At 37.7% G+C, this 23,027-nt stretch overlaps 1 protein-coding gene across 7 annotated transcripts in view; it reads left to right on the top strand.

Moving 5' to 3' along the window:
- atp11b (ATPase phospholipid transporting 11B (putative)) overlaps positions 1-23,027 on the top strand; it is a 175,332-nt gene that overhangs the window by 103,069 nt on the left and 49,236 nt on the right. For 4 of the 7 annotated variants that reach the window (XR_006313418.1, XM_043702356.1, XM_043702353.1 and 1 more), the window contains 6 exons: positions 1,167-1,294; positions 1,591-1,729; positions 2,588-2,611; positions 8,042-8,107; positions 11,254-11,357; positions 14,798-14,963. Coding sequence is in view for 4 of the 7 variants with exons in the window: in XM_043702356.1 (XP_043558291.1) it covers positions 1,167-1,294; positions 1,591-1,729; positions 2,588-2,611; positions 8,042-8,107; positions 11,254-11,357; positions 14,798-14,963 (627 nt within the window). In the remaining 3 variants the exon portion in view is untranslated. Of the gene's footprint in view, positions 1-1,166; positions 1,295-1,590; positions 1,730-2,587; positions 2,612-7,906; positions 7,935-8,041; positions 8,108-11,253; positions 11,358-14,797; positions 14,964-23,027 lie in introns of all 7 variants that reach the window. The other 3 variants (XR_006313419.1, XR_006313420.1, XM_043702354.1) reach the window with 2 other exon arrangements.

Below are 23,027 nucleotides of genomic sequence, written 5' to 3'. Positions count from 1 at the left end.
ACCAGTTCTCCTCTACCTACCATGAATGTTACTTTGATTTTAAAAAATTCTAGGTAAAAATGATTTCCCTTTTGCAATGCTATGTTGGTTCTGCTTGATCACATTTTAAAAATATATTCTGTTATGGTCATAATAATGTACATTTCCTATTATAAGTATGAGGCTAACTTGTCTAGAACCTCCTTTCTACCTCCCTCCTTTTTTGAATAGAAGGGTTACGTTTTCAATTTTTCTACCTGCTCGGAATTTGAGGAATTTTCATTGATAATAATAGGAATTCCAGACTCCATTTCTGCCTCTTTCAGGATAGCAGTTAGACCATTTAAGTCTATCATCTGCTTTGAGATTATTCTTCAAACTTCTGTTGCTGTTTTTCACACAGCATTGATCATAGATGAGGATTACATTAGGTATATTACACAAACAACAGACTTGTTTATATAAACACCTTTAACATAGTTGACTGTCTGTGTGCTTCATTGAAGCATTTTAAAACCAAGCCACTTAAGAATATTGGGGTGGAAGCTTGGTCACTGCCTTTTGATCTACTATCTCTCTTCTAGCTCATAAGCCCCATTCGCCCATCAGGCCTGTGTACTCACTGACCTACGTTGGCTGCCAGCTTATAAATGCATCAACTATTAAAATTTGAGCCTTGTTTTCAAATTCCAATATAGTCTTGCCCTTCCCATCTATGTAATCTCCTTTAGTCCTACAATTCTAAACAGAATCTGCATTCCTATCATTGGACCTCCTAGTACCCTTCACTCCTCCATTCACCAGATATGCCTTTAGCTATCTGGACAATAATTACTGGAATTCTCTTCCTAAACCTCATTAAACTGCTCACTTAATAACCAATTCATAGAATGTGAAGTGCTTTGGGACAAAGGTATGAAAGGCATTTTTATGTTTATGTAATATCTACATTGTTCTTCATTTCTGAAATATTAGGATCCTGAAATGTCAGGTTTTTATGCATTTGAAGCAATCTCCCACAAGTCATCTTTAAGACAATGCTTTCCTCATTTAAAGTTGAACCTCCTTGGCATTCAAGTGTAATATCTTTTTTCACAAGTCTTGTCTTTGTACTGGATAGCAAGAATGTATATAATGTACATGAATTCATAGCTAGAGAGCACTGCATTAATTTACCTCTCTTACAGACATTATATGATGGTGCTTACCTGACGTTGTACAACATTTGCTTCACTTCCTTACCCATTCTCATGTATAGTTTGTTTGAACAAGATGTGCAGCCCCACATACTTCAGAACAAGCCATCATTGTACAAGTAGGTTGAATTTAAATATTGTTTTCTTTACACCTTTTCCACACGCTGAATGGAAGAGTTAGTTCCTTATTTGAATTGAGGCAATGAACTGCATTCAGACAAAAGTAAATAACCATTTCAACCTGGAAACTAGAATGATGAATTTCAGGTGAAATACTCGTATTAATCTGAATTTCAAGTTGTGAATAAGTTTAAAATATGCTTCAGGTCTCAGCAAAATGTCATATTTAGGCAGACAAATAACTAAAATCATTATTGATATTTTGTAAAACCTGTGATATTTTGTGTTTTTACAGAGAGATTAGCAGAAATGAGGTCTTGTCCCTCAAAAGATTTCTGTATTGGACACTGCTAGGATTTTGTCATGCCTTTATATTTTTCTTTGGTTCTTATCTTCTGAGAGGAGATGATGCATCCATGATGGGCAATGGTCAGGTAGGGCTTCTTGTTAAAACTAAAATTCTTTGAAGCCTTTTTTTTTGTTCAATTATAGCTTCTATTTTAAAGTTTATTTGACTTTAAGATATGATAAGTTGGGAACTGAGCATCTTTTAGAGTTTCCATCACTGCTTACATCCTTAATAGCATAAATAAATGAAATCCTGTTACCTTTATAGCATTCAGATGAAGTATACCATGTCATATATAAGTTGTTTGAAATGTATTAACTTAACATTTACATGGGTTCAACATCAATATAATGCCAGAAATAATGAGGATCAGTTCGCTCAGTTGGCAGGAAGGCTGATTTGTGATGCAGAATGACACCAGTGGCATGGGTTCAATTCCCACACCTGCTGAGCTTATAATGAATGTTCAGCCTTTTCAACTTTGCGCTTCGCTTGAGGTGAGGTGATCCTCAGGTTAAACTTACCACCAGTCATCTCTTTCTGAGAGAGCAGTCCTATGGTATTCTGAGACTATAGTAACTTTTTACGTTTAACTTCGCAGGAAATAACTAAAGGTTGTTTTAGTTCTGAAAATGAATAAAGTTGTCGAGTTTAATTGAAATGCTATACTGTTCAAATTAACAGCAATCAGGTACTATATTTGGAGAATTTGAACCAATAATTCATCAGCTATAACACACTTTGGAACATCTGAAAATGTGATGAGGCCCTAACCAATCATTATTTTTTTCTCTTTTCAGAAGGTGCAACATGGGATAGATGAAGTGTTGTAATTGTTACTTTGATAGCTGTGCAATTGATGGGTTTTTCTAAATGCTTGAAATTTTGGTTTTTCTACTGTTTTCTTTTCCTTTCCCCTCTCCCACCGCATGCATGACTTCAGATTTTGAAATCTAACAGGCAACTGGTAAGAGTTGACTGTTTTGGATCTTGTATCATTTATGGGGTGGGGCAAAAGGTGATAAAGGCTATACATTCTTCATATTTCTCAATTCACTTGGATACAAGAGGGTTTAGTTTTCAAAAAATTACAAACTTTCAGTACTGCAATTACTTTCCTTCTAAACTAGATCTTTGATGTCTTGGAAATATTTCCAATATATGAATGAATGGATTTGAAAAAAAGTTGCATCAATCTGTTGCACACATGATAGAAAGTGTAGTCTTTATTAATACTTTAATAAATAATATAACCGGCTTTATCCTTAAATATATAACACTCTGGAATTTGTAAAAGTTTATTCATGCTAAAATAGTCTGTGTGGCCTACTGTAGTTTAGAATGTGCTGAGATTATTCATTATTTTCTTAAATTATCAGACCATTTTGAAATTCAAAACGAGTGTAGTCATGTGAAATGAATGCCTACTTGCATGCAAACATGTATGTTTTGATCTGTTAGTAATGTATAAATGTAGTTCAATATAGCAAAAGTGTGATTTACAACTAGTATTTTCTAGTAGGTAAATTGCAGTTCTTAATTTAAAAAAATCTTATTTTCTATTAGTACTGATCGAGAAATAATAGATAATTCTAGAATACTGAGAAAGCCAGACTATTGTGAAGTTATCTTTTCAAGAGGATTGTCATTACTGCCAGGAAATTGGTAGTCATGCTTGTTCTCAAAGCTGGTTGCTGTTTATCATATGTATTTGGGAGGGCTGTATTTTGAGGGAGACCAATGAGCAAGGTTCTGACAAAATGTAGAAAGTTTTATCATTTTGAAATACAGAACGATTTTCAGCATGTATATTATTGCTTCATATTCATGAAGTAGAACTTAGTATTTCAGTGCCGTTCGAGTATAGTCATGGGAATTAGATTGTTTACTTGCATGATACCTAATTTGGCACCTGCAAGATTATGTCCAAGTATGAAAACTATATTACTCATTAATTCCAAATTAAATAATAGAATGTTGTTTATTAGTTCTTTTAATAAGAGTGACGATGGATGAGGTCCTATGTCATCTGTTGCAAGTTGAAGACCTGTCTCAAATGGAAATCTGTGGTCGACAGGTCACCATTTTGTGACAATATAAGCTTAAAATGTGTATTAGGCCATTCAAGTTAAGGAGATAAAAGAACTGTGCTAAATTTGCTTTCTCAGCAGACAGTTAGGATGTTGCAGTAACCTGAAATCCGTCATAACAAAATAAATAAGCAGCAGCAGACAATTCAGCCCCTCAATTTTGCCCCAACATTTAACAAGACTATTGCTTATCTACCCCAACCTCCAATCCTCTTTCATGCCAACTAATAATAACTCTTCCCTCCCCAGTATTTCAAAAATCTTTATACCTTCTCTTTTTAAATACTTTCAATGATATAACCTCCACAAGTCTCAGAGAATTCCAGGCATTCATCACCCTTTTAGGATGAAGAGGGGATGTGGGGAAGAGAGAGAAATTCTTTTGCATTGCCGTTTTACAAGTGTCCCTTTACTCAGTAAAGATGCTAAGACATAAATAGATATTTCTTGGAAAGCTCAGCTGGTCTGGCAGCATCTGTGGAGAGAAATCAGAGTTAACACTTTGGGTTGAGTGATTCTTCCTCCTTTAGAACTGTTCTGAGGAAGAGTCACTTGACACAAAGCATTAACTCTGGTTTCTCTCCACAGATGCTGCCAGACCAGCTGAGCTTTCCAAGAAATATCTATTTTTGTCTGATTTACAGCATCCTCCATTTTTTAGATATCTATTGAAAAAAGTTTCTTTACAAAATTATAAAATTACAAAAATATAAAATATAATATTATAACAAAAACAATAAATCAACTACTATACTATTCTACGAAAGAACTGCCAACCACACTCAATAATAAATAAATAACACCGCTCAGCGTAACAAACCTCAGCTCTCGACCTTCGAGCGCATCAACTATTAAACCCATATTTGCTCGAAATTCTTCACTTCAGGGCATTAGGCTTATTAAACCAAACCACCATGGCTAGGCAAAAGCCCTGATGAAAATGGCGAACAGATCTGCTTCCAAATAATTCAAAAAGGGCTGCCATGTCTTATAAAAATTCTGTTTTCTGGTGCACCCCTATTTGTAAGTAAGTCCAAATGAATATTTCCACAATTAATTTGTGCCACCCTGACAGACCCGGGGGGTTCTCAGATATCCAGTACATCAGAATGTTCTTCCTCGCACAAAAAGTGAGGATGTTAAAAAGCTTTTTCCCGTGTACATCTGAGGGAGATTAATTCGACAAACCCAAGAGAAGTGAAACCGGGTTCACCTTGACTTCGGTCCCCAAGATCCTCTCTCTTACTGCTGCCACAACGCTCCAGCATGTATGGGGCCTGTGGCAGGACCACAAACAATGAGTGAGGGTACCTGTATTTATCTTTCTTTTGGGGCACATTGAAGATACACCCTGCTTAAGTTTTGCAAACAATCTGGGGCCAGGTGAGCTCTATGGCGAATCGTTAACTGCATAGCATGGGTCCTATTACATATTGAAATCTTCCTCGCACTCTCACAAATGTCCTCCCAAGTTTCCAGTGATCTCCACTCCTAACACTTTCTCCCAGACCTCCTGTAATCGCTCAATGTCACCTGAGGAACCTTCCCCCAACAAATGATTGAGAGTACTCACTGAAAGAATAGTTCTTTTGGTATTTATTCAACAAAGATGATCCCTAGATCGAGATTTGCCTACAAATGGAAACATCTCAACATCCTGCAGGATGTTGTATATTTCAACAGGATCACCCCGCATGCTTCTAGATAATGAACAAAGAGCTAACCTATTTAGCCGTTCTTGAAAGTCGACCTTTTCATCCCAGTACATCTCTCTTTGTACTGCCTCTAATGCTAGTGCATCATTCTTTAAAAAAAATTAAATCCTATTTTAATGGGATGAAAACTTTGCACAGTATTCCAGGTGCAGCCTCACTACCTGTAGAGTTGTAACAAGGCTTCCCTGATTTTAAACTCTAACCTCCCAGCAATGAAGGCCAAAACTCCACTAGCTTTTTAATGTCATGCTGCACCTCTCAGCTGACTTTTTGTATTTCATGCACAAGAACACCTAGACCTCTGTGCTGCACTTTCTTTGAAGTCTATCTCCATTTAAATAATATTCCGCCTTTTAATTCTTCCTACCCAAGTGACCTCACATTTTCCAATAATAAACCCCATCTGCCAGCATTCTGCCCATTGACGCACCCTATCTGTATCCCTGTGCAGATTTCTTTTGACTCACATACAAAATGCCCTTCCAACTACTTTTGTATAATTTGCAAATTTAGTTTCATTGCATTCTACCCTCTTATCCAGGTCATTAAAGTAGATAGTAAGTAATTGATCCTTGTGACACTCAACTAGTTATGTTTCCAACCTGAAAAGACCCATTAATATAATTCCGTCATGTATAACCAGTCCTCAATCCATGCTAAGACTTTACCCCAGTATCATGCACTTCTGTCATGTGCAATAACATTTTATGTGACACATAATCAAATGCTTTCTGAAAATCCAGACACCAGTTCTGTTAATCAACTCTGCTTGTCATTATCCTCAAAGAATTGTCAAATTTTTCAAACGTGATTTTCCTTTTACAAAACAATTTTGAAAGTTTGCATTAAGCTTTTCAAAATATCCAGTCATGTTTTCTTTAAGCTGCTTCCAGGAACTAGCCTGATCCTCAGCTGACAGCCAATCTGAATTCCTGTAACATGGGCTTCACCCAAAATGCGACATGTTTGCATAAACTCCTTAACTCATTCTGGATATCTTAGATCCACCAATATTATCTTGATGTAGCAGAAATAAATGCAGCGATTGTGTGTTTGCTTATTTTCCAGTTCAGTATCCTGTCATCTTCTGCTTACCTGTTTTATGTCACCAGGTGCATCAATTTCCTCTGAGCTTGAATTAATTAGTGTCCTTTTTGTACTTTCAACCAAGTTCAGACTACCCAAAGAAGGCTTGGTTTCCAACCTAAGTTTCAGTCTTTGTTTCATTAACATGTAAGAGGATCAATTTTGTTTCCCTTTTCAGTTGTGCTCCATCTCAAAATAAATGCAAGCTTTGAAATCATAAGATTCTAGTATAGTAGGGGCTCAGCAATATTAACTCTAACAACGAGCAGCACTTTAAATCCTAAGTAAAAATGCAATGTGACTTGATGAATTTACACTTAGTGATGTTCCCCTTGATGCAGCTGGATGGGGTTAGGGGGCAGTTATAGACCCACATTAGTTCTTTTTAAAATTCTTTAGTAGGACACAAGCATCAGTAACATTACAAGCATTTTTTAATTAACCATCCCTCATAGCCAATTTGAATTAACTTTTTGAACTGCAGTCAGTTGGTGTAGAAATACCCATTGTACAGTTATCAACATTATTCCAGAGTTTTGACCAAGTGACTTGAAGAAACAATAATACAATTCCAAGTCAAGATGGTGTATGGCTTAGAGGCGAAGCATGCAGATGCTGTCCCTATGTATCTACTACCCTTGTCCTTCTGGAATATGTGACTATGGGTTTGGAAGGTTTTGTTGAGAGAGGCTTAGCAATTTGTTTGACACAAGATTTTGAGCCAAGTTATAAAGCTAGAATATTTGGATGTTATTATGCATGTATTTTAACAAAATTGTAAGAACTGGCATCTGCTTTTCAAACACAGCAAGTTAAAGAATTGATTAATAAACCACCCACACCACAGAGGGTTTGACCAATTTACGCTCAGGAAAATTCGATTCACATCTATGATCGCTAATTGGAAGTGACACGCAGCATTTTTAAAAGCACAGCTTGGCTAAATATTTGCATTTAATTGTGATCACAGCGAGTATTAACCTTTTATGCTTTGAGGTTTACGAAACACTAAGTGGCCTTCCTTTTAAGGTTCAAGTGCATGAAAAAGTTTAGCTGCCCATTTGTCTGTGATGTGAAACATTTTATTGGCCCTGTGACAGAACTGAGCAGAATATTGTGTATATATTCAAACTCTCATAAGTTCTGCTTTTCCTGAGAGCAATGTAAACATGGTTGTATAATTTTATGCTGTTTACTCAAGCTAATCTCCATGCAGGCATCAGAGTTCAACAAGTTATTGGTCTTCAATTGATGAGAATTTTTTAATCATTATCTACAAAGTAATTTTAGTTTACTTAAAACAAATTAGTAGATTAGGCTATTTGGATTGCTATCCCATCTGTTTAATATTATAATTATTGAAATTTACAGAGGAGAGATTTCTTGCTTTCTAGCAAAGGTAATAATTCATCAATTACTCCACTTTCTTAGTCATTCATATGCATTCTTTGTGAGGGTTGTAGAAGATCAGGACTTGTGTTTTAACTTGTTTCTTCTTACATTTAGATGTCTGGAAACTGGACATTTGGCTTTCTGGTTTTTACAGTGATGTTTATTACAGTTACTTTAAAGGTAAGTATGTGCTATTAAAGTTGAGGGCTTAAACAATAAGGAGAAGTTTATTGAAGTGTATTTGTGCTAATGTACATTTACCTGTGCCGATTTTATTTCGTGACATGTAGCACAAATCAGTACTGATAAGGGGCATCATAAAATTAAGAATGATTAGATTTTAAAGGCTACCTTTTTGTTAGCTCTGCATTATGTGAAAAATAGGTATCACTGAGTAAAAGCTAATTCGAGCAAAAGTGTTATTTGGGATTCACAGCACATGAATGTGCCATTCAGCCTAATAGTCTATGGTCTTTTGCTCCATACATGACTCCTTTTTATGCATCTACCCTATTTCAGCCTATCACCATATTGTTCCGTTCCCTTTTTCATTGATAAGCTCATCTGGTTTCTATTTAAAAGCACAATTTTTTTTAAAATTGCTTCTTAAGGTTGTGTTCCACATTCTAACAAATGGCATAAAAACAGTGTAAAGTATGGCCTACTTATTCTGTTTCTGTATGCATGCATATATCATCCTTTTGAATTATTTATTTTATTCAATGTCAAATGTTATATTGCTTTATATAAAATGAGATGATTATATCATATTCTACTATTACACTGTTAATGTGCAATGGTGTCATTTTTAAAGCCACAAAGTCAAACTGTTGAGTAAGCATACCCTTGAGTCATGTGGTATTTAATTGCTGTTTGCTTAATGGATTTTACAAATTTTGATACTTTTAACATGCTGAATCCAATAACAATGATGGTCAATATACATCGAAGAGCAATTAAAAATTTAGCAAATCAAAACAGATTGTTTGCACTAAAATTAAATACACTTTTATTTCTTCGGTAACTATCTTCTCTTTTTCAAAAAAAAAGCTGGAGCTTGAAATCTCAAATTATTCCCACCAGAGACTAGCTTAATGTAGATTTCAAACTACAATTATAAACTTGTTCCTCAGCAGTATACCGCAAACTAAAATATGCAGCAGCAATCTAAGCTCATTTTAATTTTCATGGTTTATTCTACTGAATTTGCAAATATTTGGTTCTGAAAGTTATTAAGCTTGTTCCTATTCAACAACATCTTTCCTTGTACATATTATTTAAGACCCTAAGATATAGGAGCAGAATTCGACCATTTGGCCTAATGAGTCTGCTCCAGCATTCGACCATGGCTGATCTATTTCTCAATCCCATTCTTCTGCCTTCTCCCTGTAACCCTTGATCCATTTTATTAATCAAAAACCTATTTCTGTATTCAGTACCTCAATGACTTGAGATCCAGAGCATTCTGTGACCAATAAGTTCCATTGTTTCACCACCCTATGGCTGAAGCGATTCCTCCTCCTCTCTGTTCTGAAGGGTCATCCCTTCACTGAGCTGTGTCCCTCAGGTCCTAGTCTCTCCTACTACTGGAAACATCATTTCTATATCCGCTGTATCCAGGTGCCTCCGTATTCTATAAGTTTCAATCCAATCCCCCCCTCCCCCATCCAACACACCCCACCCCAAACATCCTTCTAAACTCCCTCAAGTACAGTCTTCAGAGTCCTCACCTGCTCCCTCCTATGGCGAGTCCTTCATCTGTGGGATAATTCTGTAAAGTCTTCTGGGCTCCTTCCAATGGCAGCACATCCGTCCTTAGATACGGTGCCTAAAATTGCTGAGTGTTCCAAATGTGGTCTGACCAGATCCTTCTACAGCCTCAGCAGTACATTGCTGCTCTTTTGTTCTCACCATTTTGAAATGAATGCTAATTGACGACTGAACCTGCGTGTTAACTTGGATAATCCTCAACTCTGACTCCCTTTGTGCCTCAGATTTATGAAGTCTTCCGAAGTTTAGGAAATAGTTTATGCCTCTTCTTCCTATGAAAGTGCGTAACCTCACATTTTCTGAAATTGTATTCTATCTGCCACAACTTTGCCCAGTTTCCTAGCCTGACCAAATCCTTCGGCAGCCTCCTCAACAATATCTATCCCTCCACCTATCTTTGTCATCTGCAAATGTAGCAACAATGCCCTCCTTCCTCTAGATCAGTAATGTATAAATGAGGTTTTCTCTCTTGTTAGCTCATGGGAACAGGAAATTAGGAAGACTTCGACGACCCCCCCCCCCCCTTTCCACTCTGATCTAATTCATGTGCCCCGAGAACTTGTCCACCTTTGATCTAAAGTATAATTATCCTTTAGACTTATGGCCCTGGCATTGAAATGGGTACATTTTGAGGTCACCAGCTATCGGTGAAAAGCCTGCCTTTTTTAAATTCATTCAATTAGCATTTATTACCCATTCTTAATCCCCCTTGGAACTGCTTGGCTTGCTAGAGCTACTTGAGAGGACATTTAAAAGTCAACCACTTTGCTGGGAATCTGGAGTCACATGTAGGCTAGATTAGATAAGGATGGGATTTTCTTCCCTAAAGGGAATTATTAAACCAGATGGGTTTTTACAACATTCAATCATGGTTGCATGGTCACGACTAAATTAGGTTTTTTTTAAATTCCAGATTTTTATTGAATTTATTTCACAGTCAGCAGCCCGTCCCGAGGACATTAGATTGGGACTATAGATCCCCCAACGTTTTATCTCAGGCTCTCATTAAATGTTTGGTATATAACGCATACGTCCTCACTGAATCACCTGCTCAGTAACTCTTTTAAAACTCTTTGATCAGTATGCACTAGAGAATCTTTAACACAAAATGTAGTTGTACATTTTTAAAAATAAAATATGGTCATTTGTGGGTAAATTGTTTTAATTTAGTTATGTTGGCACTGTTAACAGTTTGCCTTTTGTATAGTGGCATTACAAGCAGCAGTAAATAGTAAAACAATTTCTTCAAGCTCCTGTAATCACCTCTACATGCAAAGTGAAAACCTCATAATTAAACTATTAAAGAATGAATGTTTTCCACTATTAATTGTTCACTTGACTGGTTCGTAATATTGAAAATGACTTTATTTCATTTGAAGTTACTTACATAAAATTTAAAACCCAAGACAATGAAGTAAATATTTAATTAGAATTTGTTTTAAACCATTTTATTTCATGCCTGGCATGCTGTTTTCCTTGTAATCCTTTATAAAAAAAAAATTAAATCTCTCTCTGTTTTCACCTCCACCCCATCTCTATTTTCAAAACGCAATCAGCTTGGAATCGAGACACACTACTGGACCTGGATAAATCACTTTGTTATGTGGGGTTCAATAATTTTTTACTTTGGATTTTCTTTGCTTTATGGAGCAATAATTTGGTAAGTGATTTGTACTAACTGACAGAATATTTGATTATCTGTGTTCCATTATGAAAAGTACAACTAGATAATTTGATAAATTGAATGTAAACATTTAACATATTAAGAACATAGGAACGGGACTCGGCTGTTCAGCCCATTTAAGCCGTTCTGCTGTTCAGTGAGATTGCGGTTGATCAATGGTGTAATTCTGTACACTTGCCTTTGGCTCATATCCCTTCATACTCCTGCTCAGCATAAAATATACCTCACACTTAAAACTAATAACCTATCTTTTTTTTTGGCTGACCATTCATCTCTTTTTAAATGGCTGAATATAATAGTCACAAAAAATAAACATAGACTTGGTTTTAGAGCCAAATTGTTTAACATTCAAGTACGATGGTGTAAAATAAAACTGAAGTAGAATTTTGAAAATGAAGAAAGATTGTGCATATGAAGCAATCTGTAAATGAAGAATAGCACGGTGAGTTAAATTGTTACTTTGTGTCCAATGGTTTAGTCAGTAATCAGCCCAGTTAAGGGAAGCAAGTCTTTCCCTTGTGTTGCTTATATTGATTTTCAGGGAAATTAATTCCAGTCATCTCAACCCAAGTGCAGATTTCAAAATACACTGGAACAGTGGGCAAACGTGTCCCCGAAAGATTCGCAAACACTTGGAACAACCAGCTGGAGTAAAGTCATGTCATAAGTAGAATCGGTGAAGAGCTGATCCTCTAACCATGGGCTGTTCCTCCTGTGTTTACTATTCATAGACTGAATGTATGAGCAATATATCGAAGAGAAACAGTCTAGTTGAGAGAATTGAGCTCTTGATAGAGCAAGGATTTTCAATAGAGATGAATAAGCTGAGCTCCTCCAAATTTGAAAATGTTCCGTGGAATCCTGCCTACTCTTGTGGCTTTTTCCATTCTTCATGTGTCGAATTGCATCTTCAACTTATGCTACACTAGGTGGGAGTCCAGGATCATCTTTGGAGAGTTGGGGGATTTCCTCAAACGTATCCTGTACAAGTGTATCACTGTTTAAGAGTTACTTGAACAGGCTGATGTTTTTCTGTCTGTCAAGAGTTCTGTCCTTACTCTGCAACAATTTGAAGACAAGGTGCTAGGTCCATTTATTGACCTAGTGACACTAAAAAAAAACCAAATGTTGTGCTTGTTGACAGAGTTACAGCTGTTCAGTTTTCTCAGTCTACCAATGGTTAGTGATTTCTCTATTACTTCTTTGAGTTGCCTTTTGCTGTTTGATGGGTTCTTCTGTTTGCCTCACCGGTGATGTAGTTTTATCAGGCGTGGAGATCTTTCCACCCCTTGGATGAGGTCTTGGATGATGTAGCCATTTTCATCAAACCATTCTTGGTGTTTCCTGGTCTTGCAGCCAATTTCTTCAGCGCATTAGATGGTGTTGAAGACACCAAGAAGGATAATGTTATCTTTCTTTAGGTAATTATGGCATCTAGGATGGAGTATAAGCCTCTTTTGGACTTGTTTATGTCACCAAGTGTTGAGGGATAGTAACTCGCAACCATTCCCTACTTGTTCTTGACAATTGTAATTTGAATAATGAGGCAATCGTTGATACTAACATGGAGCTCAGTCAGCTGATGAGATTGTTCTTGATGACAAATCCAAGTCCACGCATCCTGGTTTGATCCTAGGGTTTTCCACTCCAGTAGGAGAGCTAACCACCACCTTCCCAAGCTGTTCTTCACCTGTTCTTAGAGTCTTCTGCAGGGCAGCGATTGCTCTGAAATGCCCGCATTCATGGGAAACAGGGTAGTTCATTCAAGACAATTGTTTTTCATGGAATGGTTTCTGCTCTGAGATTTGAGTTTTCAGTTTTCAGATCGCAGGTAGCTGAGCCCACTGGTTTTGGTTTTCCAGCCAGATTGGTGACGAACAGACTAATTTTAGGGCAAGTTATCTAACCCCTTCCCCCATGCAAGGTGAGCAGAATGGATCCTTAAGAGGACTACTCAGTTATGAAGAAAACTACTGAAGTGATCTTCTGTTGTTCTTTTAAGTGCAAAATGATCAAGTCAACCTCCACTATGTATGTGCCAGTCTAAAGTGAGAGGCTGCCAGATGGCTCAATCCTGTCCCATCACCTCGAGCTGCAAGACTTGTGTTAGTGCGAGGGTTGGGCGGTTGGGTTTGATTTTGTCGAGATGGCTGCCTTGTGCAAGACATTTTTAATCTGAGAAAGCAAGAACCAAAGAACTGTGGATGCTGGAAACCAGAAACAAAAATAGGAATTGTTGGGAAATCTCAGTGGGACTGGTGGAGACGAAGCAGAGTTTAACCCTTCTGGACCCAAATCTTCTAAAGAAGGATCATTGGTATGGTGTTCCCATGCTGCCCTTGTCCTTCTAAACGATTGTGGTCATAGTCAGAAGTCACACGGCACCAGATTATAGTTCACCTGATGAAGGAGCAGCGCTCTGCAAGCTTGTGATTTCAAATAAACCTGTTGGACTACAACCTGGTGTCGTGAGACTTCTGACTTTGTCCATCACAGTCTAACACTGGAACCTCCACATCGTAGATTTGGAAGTTGCTGTCGAAGTAGTCTCAGTGAATTTCTGCAGTACATCTTGTAGTTAGTACACATTGATGCTACTATGTGTAAATTGTGGAAGGAGTAAATGTTTGTGGATGTGATGCCAATCGGGCAAGCTGCTTGATGCATATACCATTTAAATGGTAATTCCATTAAATATCAAGGAATGATTGTCTCATTGTTTTCTATAATTTGAAGTTCAAATGTGATTTCCTTTCATTTGTTTTGAGTATATTAATCTCATTTAAGTGTGACACTGTACTTAAGCTGTGTAAGTACAATATACTATGTACAGTTATCTAGTTTATTCACGTGCATAATTATTTTGATTTCGAAAGTCGTAATGTATGCAGATTTAAGGTACTTTCTTTTCCTGTTCATTGTAGGTGATATTTTTACCATCGATTTGTTATGGGCCCACAATATCTCATTGTTGACATTTGGTATAATGAATGCCCATTTGAAAATCAATTTTGTTCTCTAATTCCATATACTTGTATGTTCGGAATGACTGAAATTGTACGTATTCGCAGTAGTCAGATTAAAGGATATGTTAGGACGTGTACGTTCTTAATGAAAAGTGAATTATGTTAAAATAATGAGTCCTTTACTTAAAAAAACAGTTTGGATTGGATTGTCCTGTTAAAATGAAACTGTTATCAATACACTTTGTAGATGCGTATTAAAGTTTTGAATGTGTTTTGCAAACACCTCCATTGTGTGAACTTTTACTTAAGTTGAGATATTTGGAATTTGTTGCAGTGTGAGATACTACTTTTTTTAAAGTAATTAGCTGGGAGTAAGGAGGAGCTTCACCTGAATGTGGAGGTGCAATATGCGCTTACCATATGTTTAATCTCCAATCTCTTCCTTTTCAGGCCATTTTTGCAATCACAAGACATGTACTGTGTCTTTGTACACATGCTGTCCAGTGGTTCAGCCTGGCTTGGCATAATTGTTATCGTAGTTGCTTGCTTGTTCCCTGATGTCCTAAGGAAAGTATTCTGGAGACATGCACGACCTACTTTGGCACAAAGATCACAGGTAAGGATTGAGTCGAGAAGAGCACATTTAAATGTATTGAGATTTATTTTTGAAGTGTACACTTTTATGGGTGTTTTTGGAAACCTCCAGTTGCATTGTATTTGATATTTTAGTTCATTACCTTTTTCCATGAACTTTTTTAGATGCAAGATAGTATAAGCTTGTAGCTCCTATTAGTTGGTTACTATACAATGATGATGAACTGTATATTCTTTACTGCTATATAAAAGTATGATACAATTTACGCAATGTTAGATAAAAGTTGTCAGTGGATTTATCTTTCACCACATGCGTAACTCTATTTCTCAGTTACTTGTATTACAATATGCAGGTGATAATTTGTATAGCTAGTTAAAAAGTTGTAACTTGTTGATTTGTGCATAGGATTAAATAAAATACAGGAAGTAGTGGTGAGCCACCATCAAAAGTGAAATGAAATGTGAATATTTATTGGTTAGGCATTTTAAAAAGAAATTATAAATATGCCAGCATAATGGAAAAATTGAGAATCTTTGTTAGATAACAGACTGGTCTATTTATTTATGTATGTAACAATTATCAAGAATAAGAGCACAAGCATCTTTAAAATCAAAATGTTTACCTTACCATGATAAGTTGATTGCCTGATTCTTCATGTTTCAATATACTGAGTCCGCATCATCCTACTTGTCTCACAAATACGGAACTGAAGCAGACCTTGATTAGTCGTTCATAGGTTTTGGGATGCGTGCATCTAAAAGGATATTATGATGTAATATTTACATGTTGGGAAGCATATTAAACAGCATATTTTTATTTACAGCAAAAGTATGGTATGCTTTTCTCATAGAACCTTTTTTAACATACAAAAAATACCAGATTGCTGCTTCGTGAAATTTTGCTTTTTCATTTCAATGTATCAGTTGCAAACGAATCGTGCTCCATATTCACAAGTTTCAAACAACAGACTAGGTTTCAAGTTGACACATCTTTCCTTTACTGCGCATTTTAGCAAAAACCTAAAACGTGCAGGAAAGATTGCGCAAAATCTACACAGTTAACCCTTGGACAACAGATCTTGAGCTGCAAAGTGACAATTAATGTTAGTGCCAGGCAACAATTTTCCAATGAGAGAATCTAATCTACCCTTGACATTCAGCTCGCAATTAACAAACTAGGTGTCAAGCGTGTGATGGAATATTCTCCACTTGCCTGGATCAGGGCAGCTCCAACAATAGGTCAATACAATAAAAGACAAAACCCCCTTAATTGAAATCCATCACTAGCCAGGGCATGCTTGTCTTTACTGATGCAGAGGGTAGCAGATGGATGGAAACAAGTTCTCCTCCACGCCAAATACCACCTGACTTTGAACTACCTCGCCATTCCTTCACTGTTGCTTGGTCAGAATCCTGGAACTCTTTTTTTTTTTTAAACTGTATGTACAACTATCCTTCAGGAGCAGCGGTGGTTAAAGAAGGCAGCTGATCACCGCCTTTTCGAGGCATTAAGTTTGGGTGATAAATTGTGGCCTCGCCAACAACATCCACATCCTAAGGCCAAAGAAAATCACATGAAATTGGCTGAAGTGTGCGTTGAGGAATTTTCATTTGATGTTCACTTGGTTGAATAGGGAATAAAAACAACCTCATGTTGAATCCACATTCATAAAAATTCTGCTCTTTGTGCTAAAATTAAACCTAAGTGGAGACTTTGGATTTGATGGTTGCATAGTATTTACTGACCCAGTGATCATACGGCATGGGGCCATTTGGTCTATTCCATCTGCTAAGGTTTAGCCCACTCGCCTATGTATCTATATATCTTCGCAGACTGTTAATTTTGACATGGTGGCTCAGTGGTGAGCACTACTGCCTTTCAGTGCCAGGACCCAGGTTCAATTCCAGCCTCTGGCAGCTATCTGTGTGGAATTTGCACATTCTCCCTGTGTGTCTGTGTGGATTTCCTCTGGGTGCTCTGGTTTCCTGCCACAGTCCAAAGATGTGCAGGTTAGGTGAATTGGCCGTGCTAAATTGCCCTTAGTGTTCAGGGATTAGATTAGATTAGATTAGATTAGATTACTTGTGTAGGTTAGATGCATTAGTCAGGAGAAATATAGAATAATAGGGTAGGGAAATGGGATACTCTTCGAAGGATCAGTGTAGACTTATTGGGCCAAATGACCAGTGGGGATCCTGTGATTCATTGTGATTCTTCACATCTATGTTTGTGTCATTTGTGAACTTGGCAATAGTATCTTTATTTTCTTCATTCAAGTAATTAATCTCTACTACAAATATTGTGGCTCCAGTCCTCATCGCTGTGGCACTTTACCAGTTACAGGTTACCATCATGAAAATACCCGCTTTATCCCAGCTCTCTCTTGTCTTGGTTAGCTAGTTATCTATCCATGCTAGTATGCTACCCTAAACATGGACCCATCCCATTAAGTTACCTTTTGTTTGGTACGTTATTGAACGCTTTTTGGAAATCCGAATACATTACATCTGCTGGTTTCCTTTTGTCTATCCTGCTTGTTGTCGTCGTAAAAAATTTAGATAAATTTGTCAGGTATGATTTTGCCTTCATGAATCTGTATTGACTCTGTCTTCTGATATTAAGTATTTCTAAATTGCAAATCTCTATTGCATCCTTTGCTTTATTAATTTCCCTAGCAACACTTCTTGACTGGTAGCTATTGTAGTTATTTCCACTTTTCTGCCCTGTTCCCCCCTTTCCTGCTTGAATTAATATTTTTGAAATGCTCTGAGTGTCTTCTACCGTGAAGATTGATATAACGTATTAAACTTCTCTGCCAGTTCCTGGCTCCCTTGCTGCATTCCCTATGTTAGGGCCTCTGTCTTCCTTTTTATTTATTTCAAGAAGCTTTTACTATGCATTTGGATGTTTGCTTGTTTGCCCTCCAATTTTATTGAAGAAAGAAAGACAAATATGTTTACAACTGAGAAGGAATTTCTTTGCTTAATTGGTGTATCTTCAGAGTTCTTCATCTGTGAACTGTGGAAGTTCAGTCATTGGGTATGTTCAAGATAGAAATCAATAGAGTTCTGGATGCTAATGACATCAAAGTATATGGGAAAAATTGTGTAGTGGGAGCCATTATCTGTTTGAATATGGAAGCTGTTTGACAGGCTGAATGGCCAACTACTGCTTTGTATTAGCTTCTTAAAAGTCTGCTCTTGTTAACTGCCCAATGATAGAGTTCACAACATTTGCTTTTTGTTTTCCTTTACTCCAGAGCAAATTTCCATGATGCATTAAGCATGATTTTCAGAGCGTTGCAATCTTAAAAATCAAATATCCATCTGCATAATCTCAATTGTCTGACCAGGGCCTCATGGGGGATAAAGTTAAGAAACCGTTCTAATTTCAAAGGGCTGTTGAAATTCAGAAATGTCTTTTACAAGTGGCAGTTGGTGCTAGGTCAAGTGTTTATTGTAGATCTGAGAATAATCTTGTTAACCAAATGTATTTAAGGAAGTGAAGGAAAGGCAAATGTATGGAGTTGGATCACAGGTCAGCCAGATCTGTGAGATGCCAGAAAAGGCTCAAATATGAAATGGCCTGTTTCTGATCTGATGTTCCTCCCTATATGCTCTTGTACTTTTTCTGTATATTAGATAAAGCCCCATTTTCATAACTTTGTGACAGAGGCAAATTGCAACTAACGTAAAATCAAAGAATCATATAGCCAAGAAAGAAGCCACTCATCCTCTCCTGCCACTATTAACTCTTTAAAGGAATGTTCAGTTTAGTATGACAGATTATCTTTATCCCTAATTAATTCATTAAAATTAACTAGAATGAATTAAATATAAGTCTAATTGTTTTTTGAACACTACAGTGGAATCTTCTATGATCTGTTATCAGATTTATTCTGCATCTCAGAAACATTTTTCCTTATTTCTTCCTTTGTCACCTGTTTTGAATCTATTATATCTGGTTAACAACTCTCGTACCAGAGGAAACTGTTGCTGCTTTCTTCCAAACCCCTCAATCTCTATTAAGTCTCCACTTAAAACTTTTCTGCTCAATGAATTACAATCCAATTTCTCCAATCTCCTGCCATAACTGAAGTTTCTTATGCTTCATGTCTTTTTAGTCAAATGCCAAAATACCCTCTCCAAGATATAGGCATCCTTTCTGAAGTATGCTGTTCTGAATTGTATACAATGTACCTGTTGAGGCCTAACTAGCAAATTATAAAACTTGAGCATGATTGACTTTTTTGTATTTACTGCCTGTTTTCAAAGCCATACATCTTTTGATAACTGTCTTATCAAATTTCCATGCCATTGGCAAAGGTTTGCAAATACCCATTTGCTCCTTCACATACACAAGATATGGTATTTAGGCTATAAAAACAAATTGCTGGAAAAGCTCAGCAGGTCTGGCAGTATCTGTGGAAAGAAATCAATTAATGTTTCAGATCTGGTGCCCATTCCTAAGAGTTCTCCCTGGAGAGAAGATTAATAGGTGATCTGATTGAGATTTTCAAAATCATCAGTGGTTGGAGAGAGTAGATCAGGAGAAACTGTTCCTGCTTCTAAAAGAAACAAGAGCGAGACTGAATAGAAATAAAGGTGATTTGCAAAAAAAGCAAGGGTGATTTAAGAAAAAAAAGCTCTCTCAGCAGATATTGGGAGATGGAATGCATCGCCTGAATGGTGGCAGTAGGTTCAGTTGAGCATTTGAAAGGATGATTATTTGGATAGAGATAAAGCATATTCAGAAAAAAAGTAGGAAATTGATGACAAGTAGTGATCATTTTGAGGAGCTGGTGCAGACACAGTGGACTGAATAGCTTCCCTCTGCACCTTAACACTTCTGTGATTCTGTTATATGCTTTGCTTTAAGAAATGTCTTCAGGGTTTATCCCAACACTTGGCACTTTTCCTCCCTTTGTCCTATAAATGCAACTGTATCCTTGTGCTACAGGACAGTTGTAGCAAGATAAACTGCACTCCCTTTTTTACAGCACACTTTGCTGTATCCTGTGATTTAAATGTCCAACCACATTGATGGTTCCTGTGAAAGGATGAGTGAATAAGGTAACTGTGAGGATAAGATCCCAGTGTGGTAGGGTGACAAGGCTTAAGGTGGAAAGGGTGCCTGTTAAGTGACTGAGTATTTAGGGTAGTTGGTGGTGCTGGGTCTGGTAGAGATCCTGGGGGAGGGGAGAGAGGGGTCTTTGATCCAGTGCCCTTTTGAGAAGGGTGGTTATTGGGTTCTGGGGTGTTTTGGATCTCTTGAGAAAGGTATGTTGGGTTCCAACAGCAGGGGGTGGACAGATGTGTCTGTTCCAGCATAGGGTGGAAATGTGGTCCCAAAGGAAAGAGGGTAGTATCAGTTTCCCTGGGGATGAGGTTTTTCCTTTTTTAGTCGAACGTCTGGGTGTGGAATTTAGATCAGATTGCCCACAGTGTGCAAACAGGCCCTTCGGCCCAACAAGTCCACACTGACCCTCCGAAGAGTAACCTACCCAGACCCATTTCCCTCTGACTAATGCACCTAACACTACGGGCAATTTAGCATGGCCAATTCACCTGACCTGCCCATCTTTGGACTGTGGGAGGAAACCGGAGCACCCGGAGGAAACCCATGCCGACACTGAGAATGTGCAATCTCCACACAGACAGTCACCCAAGGCTGGAATTGAACCTGGGTCCCTGGTGCTGTGAGACAGCAGTACTAACCACTGAGCCACCGTGCCACCCCAGGTCTCAAGAACAGGGGTGGGATACAAGGTCTCAAGGGCAGAGACAGAGTAACAGGTCTCAGGGAAGAGGGGTGTATCCAATGCTATGGTTGGTGTCAGCCATTAGGTGTGTCAGCTAAGGTTCTGGAAGAGGTCTGGGAGAGATATACTTGGGGTACTAATGGTATGTGGAGTGATTAGTTTAATGGTTGCCCTGGGGTTAACTTAGGACAATGAAAAACCTAGTTTTTCGTGGGTAACTGTTAGCATAACTACAAGGGAACTCTCTGAATTCTCTATTTAATTGGAGGATTCCAGGAGTAGGGGAATTGCCCATTTTCTTTCTTCACTTACCAGGCTATTCCCTTAGATTCTGCTATATCAGGGATTCTTCAGTGTCCCAATGTAAAACTCCAGTCTATACTATCGAAATAACTATCTGGAAATTGGTAAGTCTGAGCCATTACATCCTAATATTAAGCTTGGTGATACCATTGGATAACTCAGCTATACAGGGTGAAGGAAAAAAAATAAAAGAGCAGTAATGGTTATGGGATTCATTAATTAGGGGAATAGTTTGGCATTTCTATGGTCACAGATGTGACTCCAAGCTGATAGGTTGCCTCTTTGGTTTAGGGGTCAAGGATGTCATGAGTGTCTGGAAGACATTCTGCAGGGACATTTTGAGATTGAAGAAGCAGGTGCATGGTTCACATTGATAGCAGTAACTTTGGGTGGCAAGGAGAAGTGAGATCCTGAAAGCAAATTTCAGAGAGTTAGGAAGGAGAATGGAAATGTAGTAATCTCAGATTAGTCTCAGTTGGCATGCTGATGAGCACAGGAATAAGCGAATGAGTGAGTGATTTTCACATGTGGCTGGAGTACTGGTGTACAACTAAGGGTTGTTTAGACGTTGGGATCAGTTCTGAAGTGGGTAGGAGTTGTACAAAATGCTATGATCCCAGCTGATGGTACTACTGGACAAGTCAGATCTCTGAATGAGACCTTGCTTGATAAATCTGAGTTTTTTCTGTGTATTTTGTTAACAGGGTGATTAGTCACCAGAGGCTTAATCACTTCAGGCCACAGATTGTATTTAAAAATGAACAGGAGTTTATTAGACAAAGAAATAAAACAACAAAGCAAGCTATCTAAATATAGAAATTGCTTAGAAATATCTCAAAACACACAGCAAAGTGCCAACCTGTTTGCAAACACCATCTGTTAGAGTCAAGTCCAGAGAAATGATATGTCTATCTCCATCCTTGAGGTTCTACTTAACCGACTCCTTAATTTCTTTGCTGTGAACAATGGAAACAATTTAATGAGCTTGTTCCAAGTCTGTCAGCATGAAACTTATAAATCTGAATGCTTTCACGATTATAATTACCTGCAGATTTCTAACTGGACTCTACTAATTTGGATGTTTTATGAACTAAAACTTTCTGCTGATGTGACTTAGTCCCTAACCTCCTACTAGTAGCGAAATTAAACTTGCTTCTAAACTCAATCTTGGTGTCTTCTAAACTAAATGGTAAACAACTTGTTCGACCTTAGATTTGTGAACTGCAAACAAAGCTTTATAGCCTTGCATATTTACCCCACCTGTCGTAAACCCGCAATATAAACATCTCTCTACTAATACCACAGGAGTCTGCAGTCACCTGCTTTATGGCAAATGCTGAATTTAGTAATTGTCCTGGAAGAACTCCCTATCCTTGTCTTATTTTAAAAGAAACCTCTTTGGAAAAGTAACTAACAAGCAATGTGCTTCAGCTTTGAAATGCAGCTTCCACAATGATTTTACATCACAAAGGTGAACGAGTTGTATGTTGGCATTACCAGACTACCATTCTGACAGTGGGATTTGCCAGTTATGTTCAGGAGTGGTTATGAAGAAAGAGCTCAGGTTGGATGAAAGCAAAACTGGCAAAATAATCTAGAAAAGCAGTAATGTGAAAAGTAAGCAAAGAAATGACAGTGTCATAGAGATGTACAGCATGGAAACAGACCCTTCGGTCCAACCCGTCCATGCCAACCAGGTATCCCAACCCAATCTAGTCCCACCTGCCAGCACCCGGCCCATATCCCTCCAAATTCTTCCTATTCATATACCCATCCAAATGCCTTTTAAATGCTGCAATTGTACTAGCCTCCACCATTTCCTCTGGCAGCTCATTCCATGCACGTACCACCCTCTGTGTGAAAAAGTTGCCCCTTAGGTCTCTCTCATACTTTTCCCCTCTCACCCTTAACATATGCTGTCTGTTCTGGATTCCCCGACCCCAGGGAAAAGACTTTGTCTATTTACCCTATCCATGTCCCTCATAATTTTGTAAACCTCTATAAGGTCACCCCTCAGCCTT

This window comes from Chiloscyllium plagiosum, chromosome 13, assembly GCF_004010195.1.
Source record: "Chiloscyllium plagiosum isolate BGI_BamShark_2017 chromosome 13, ASM401019v2, whole genome shotgun sequence".
Lineage (NCBI taxonomy): Eukaryota > Metazoa > Chordata > Chondrichthyes > Orectolobiformes > Hemiscylliidae > Chiloscyllium > Chiloscyllium plagiosum.
The sequence above is the reverse complement of the archived record's forward strand: the minus strand, read 5'-3'. Positions and strand labels throughout refer to the sequence as shown.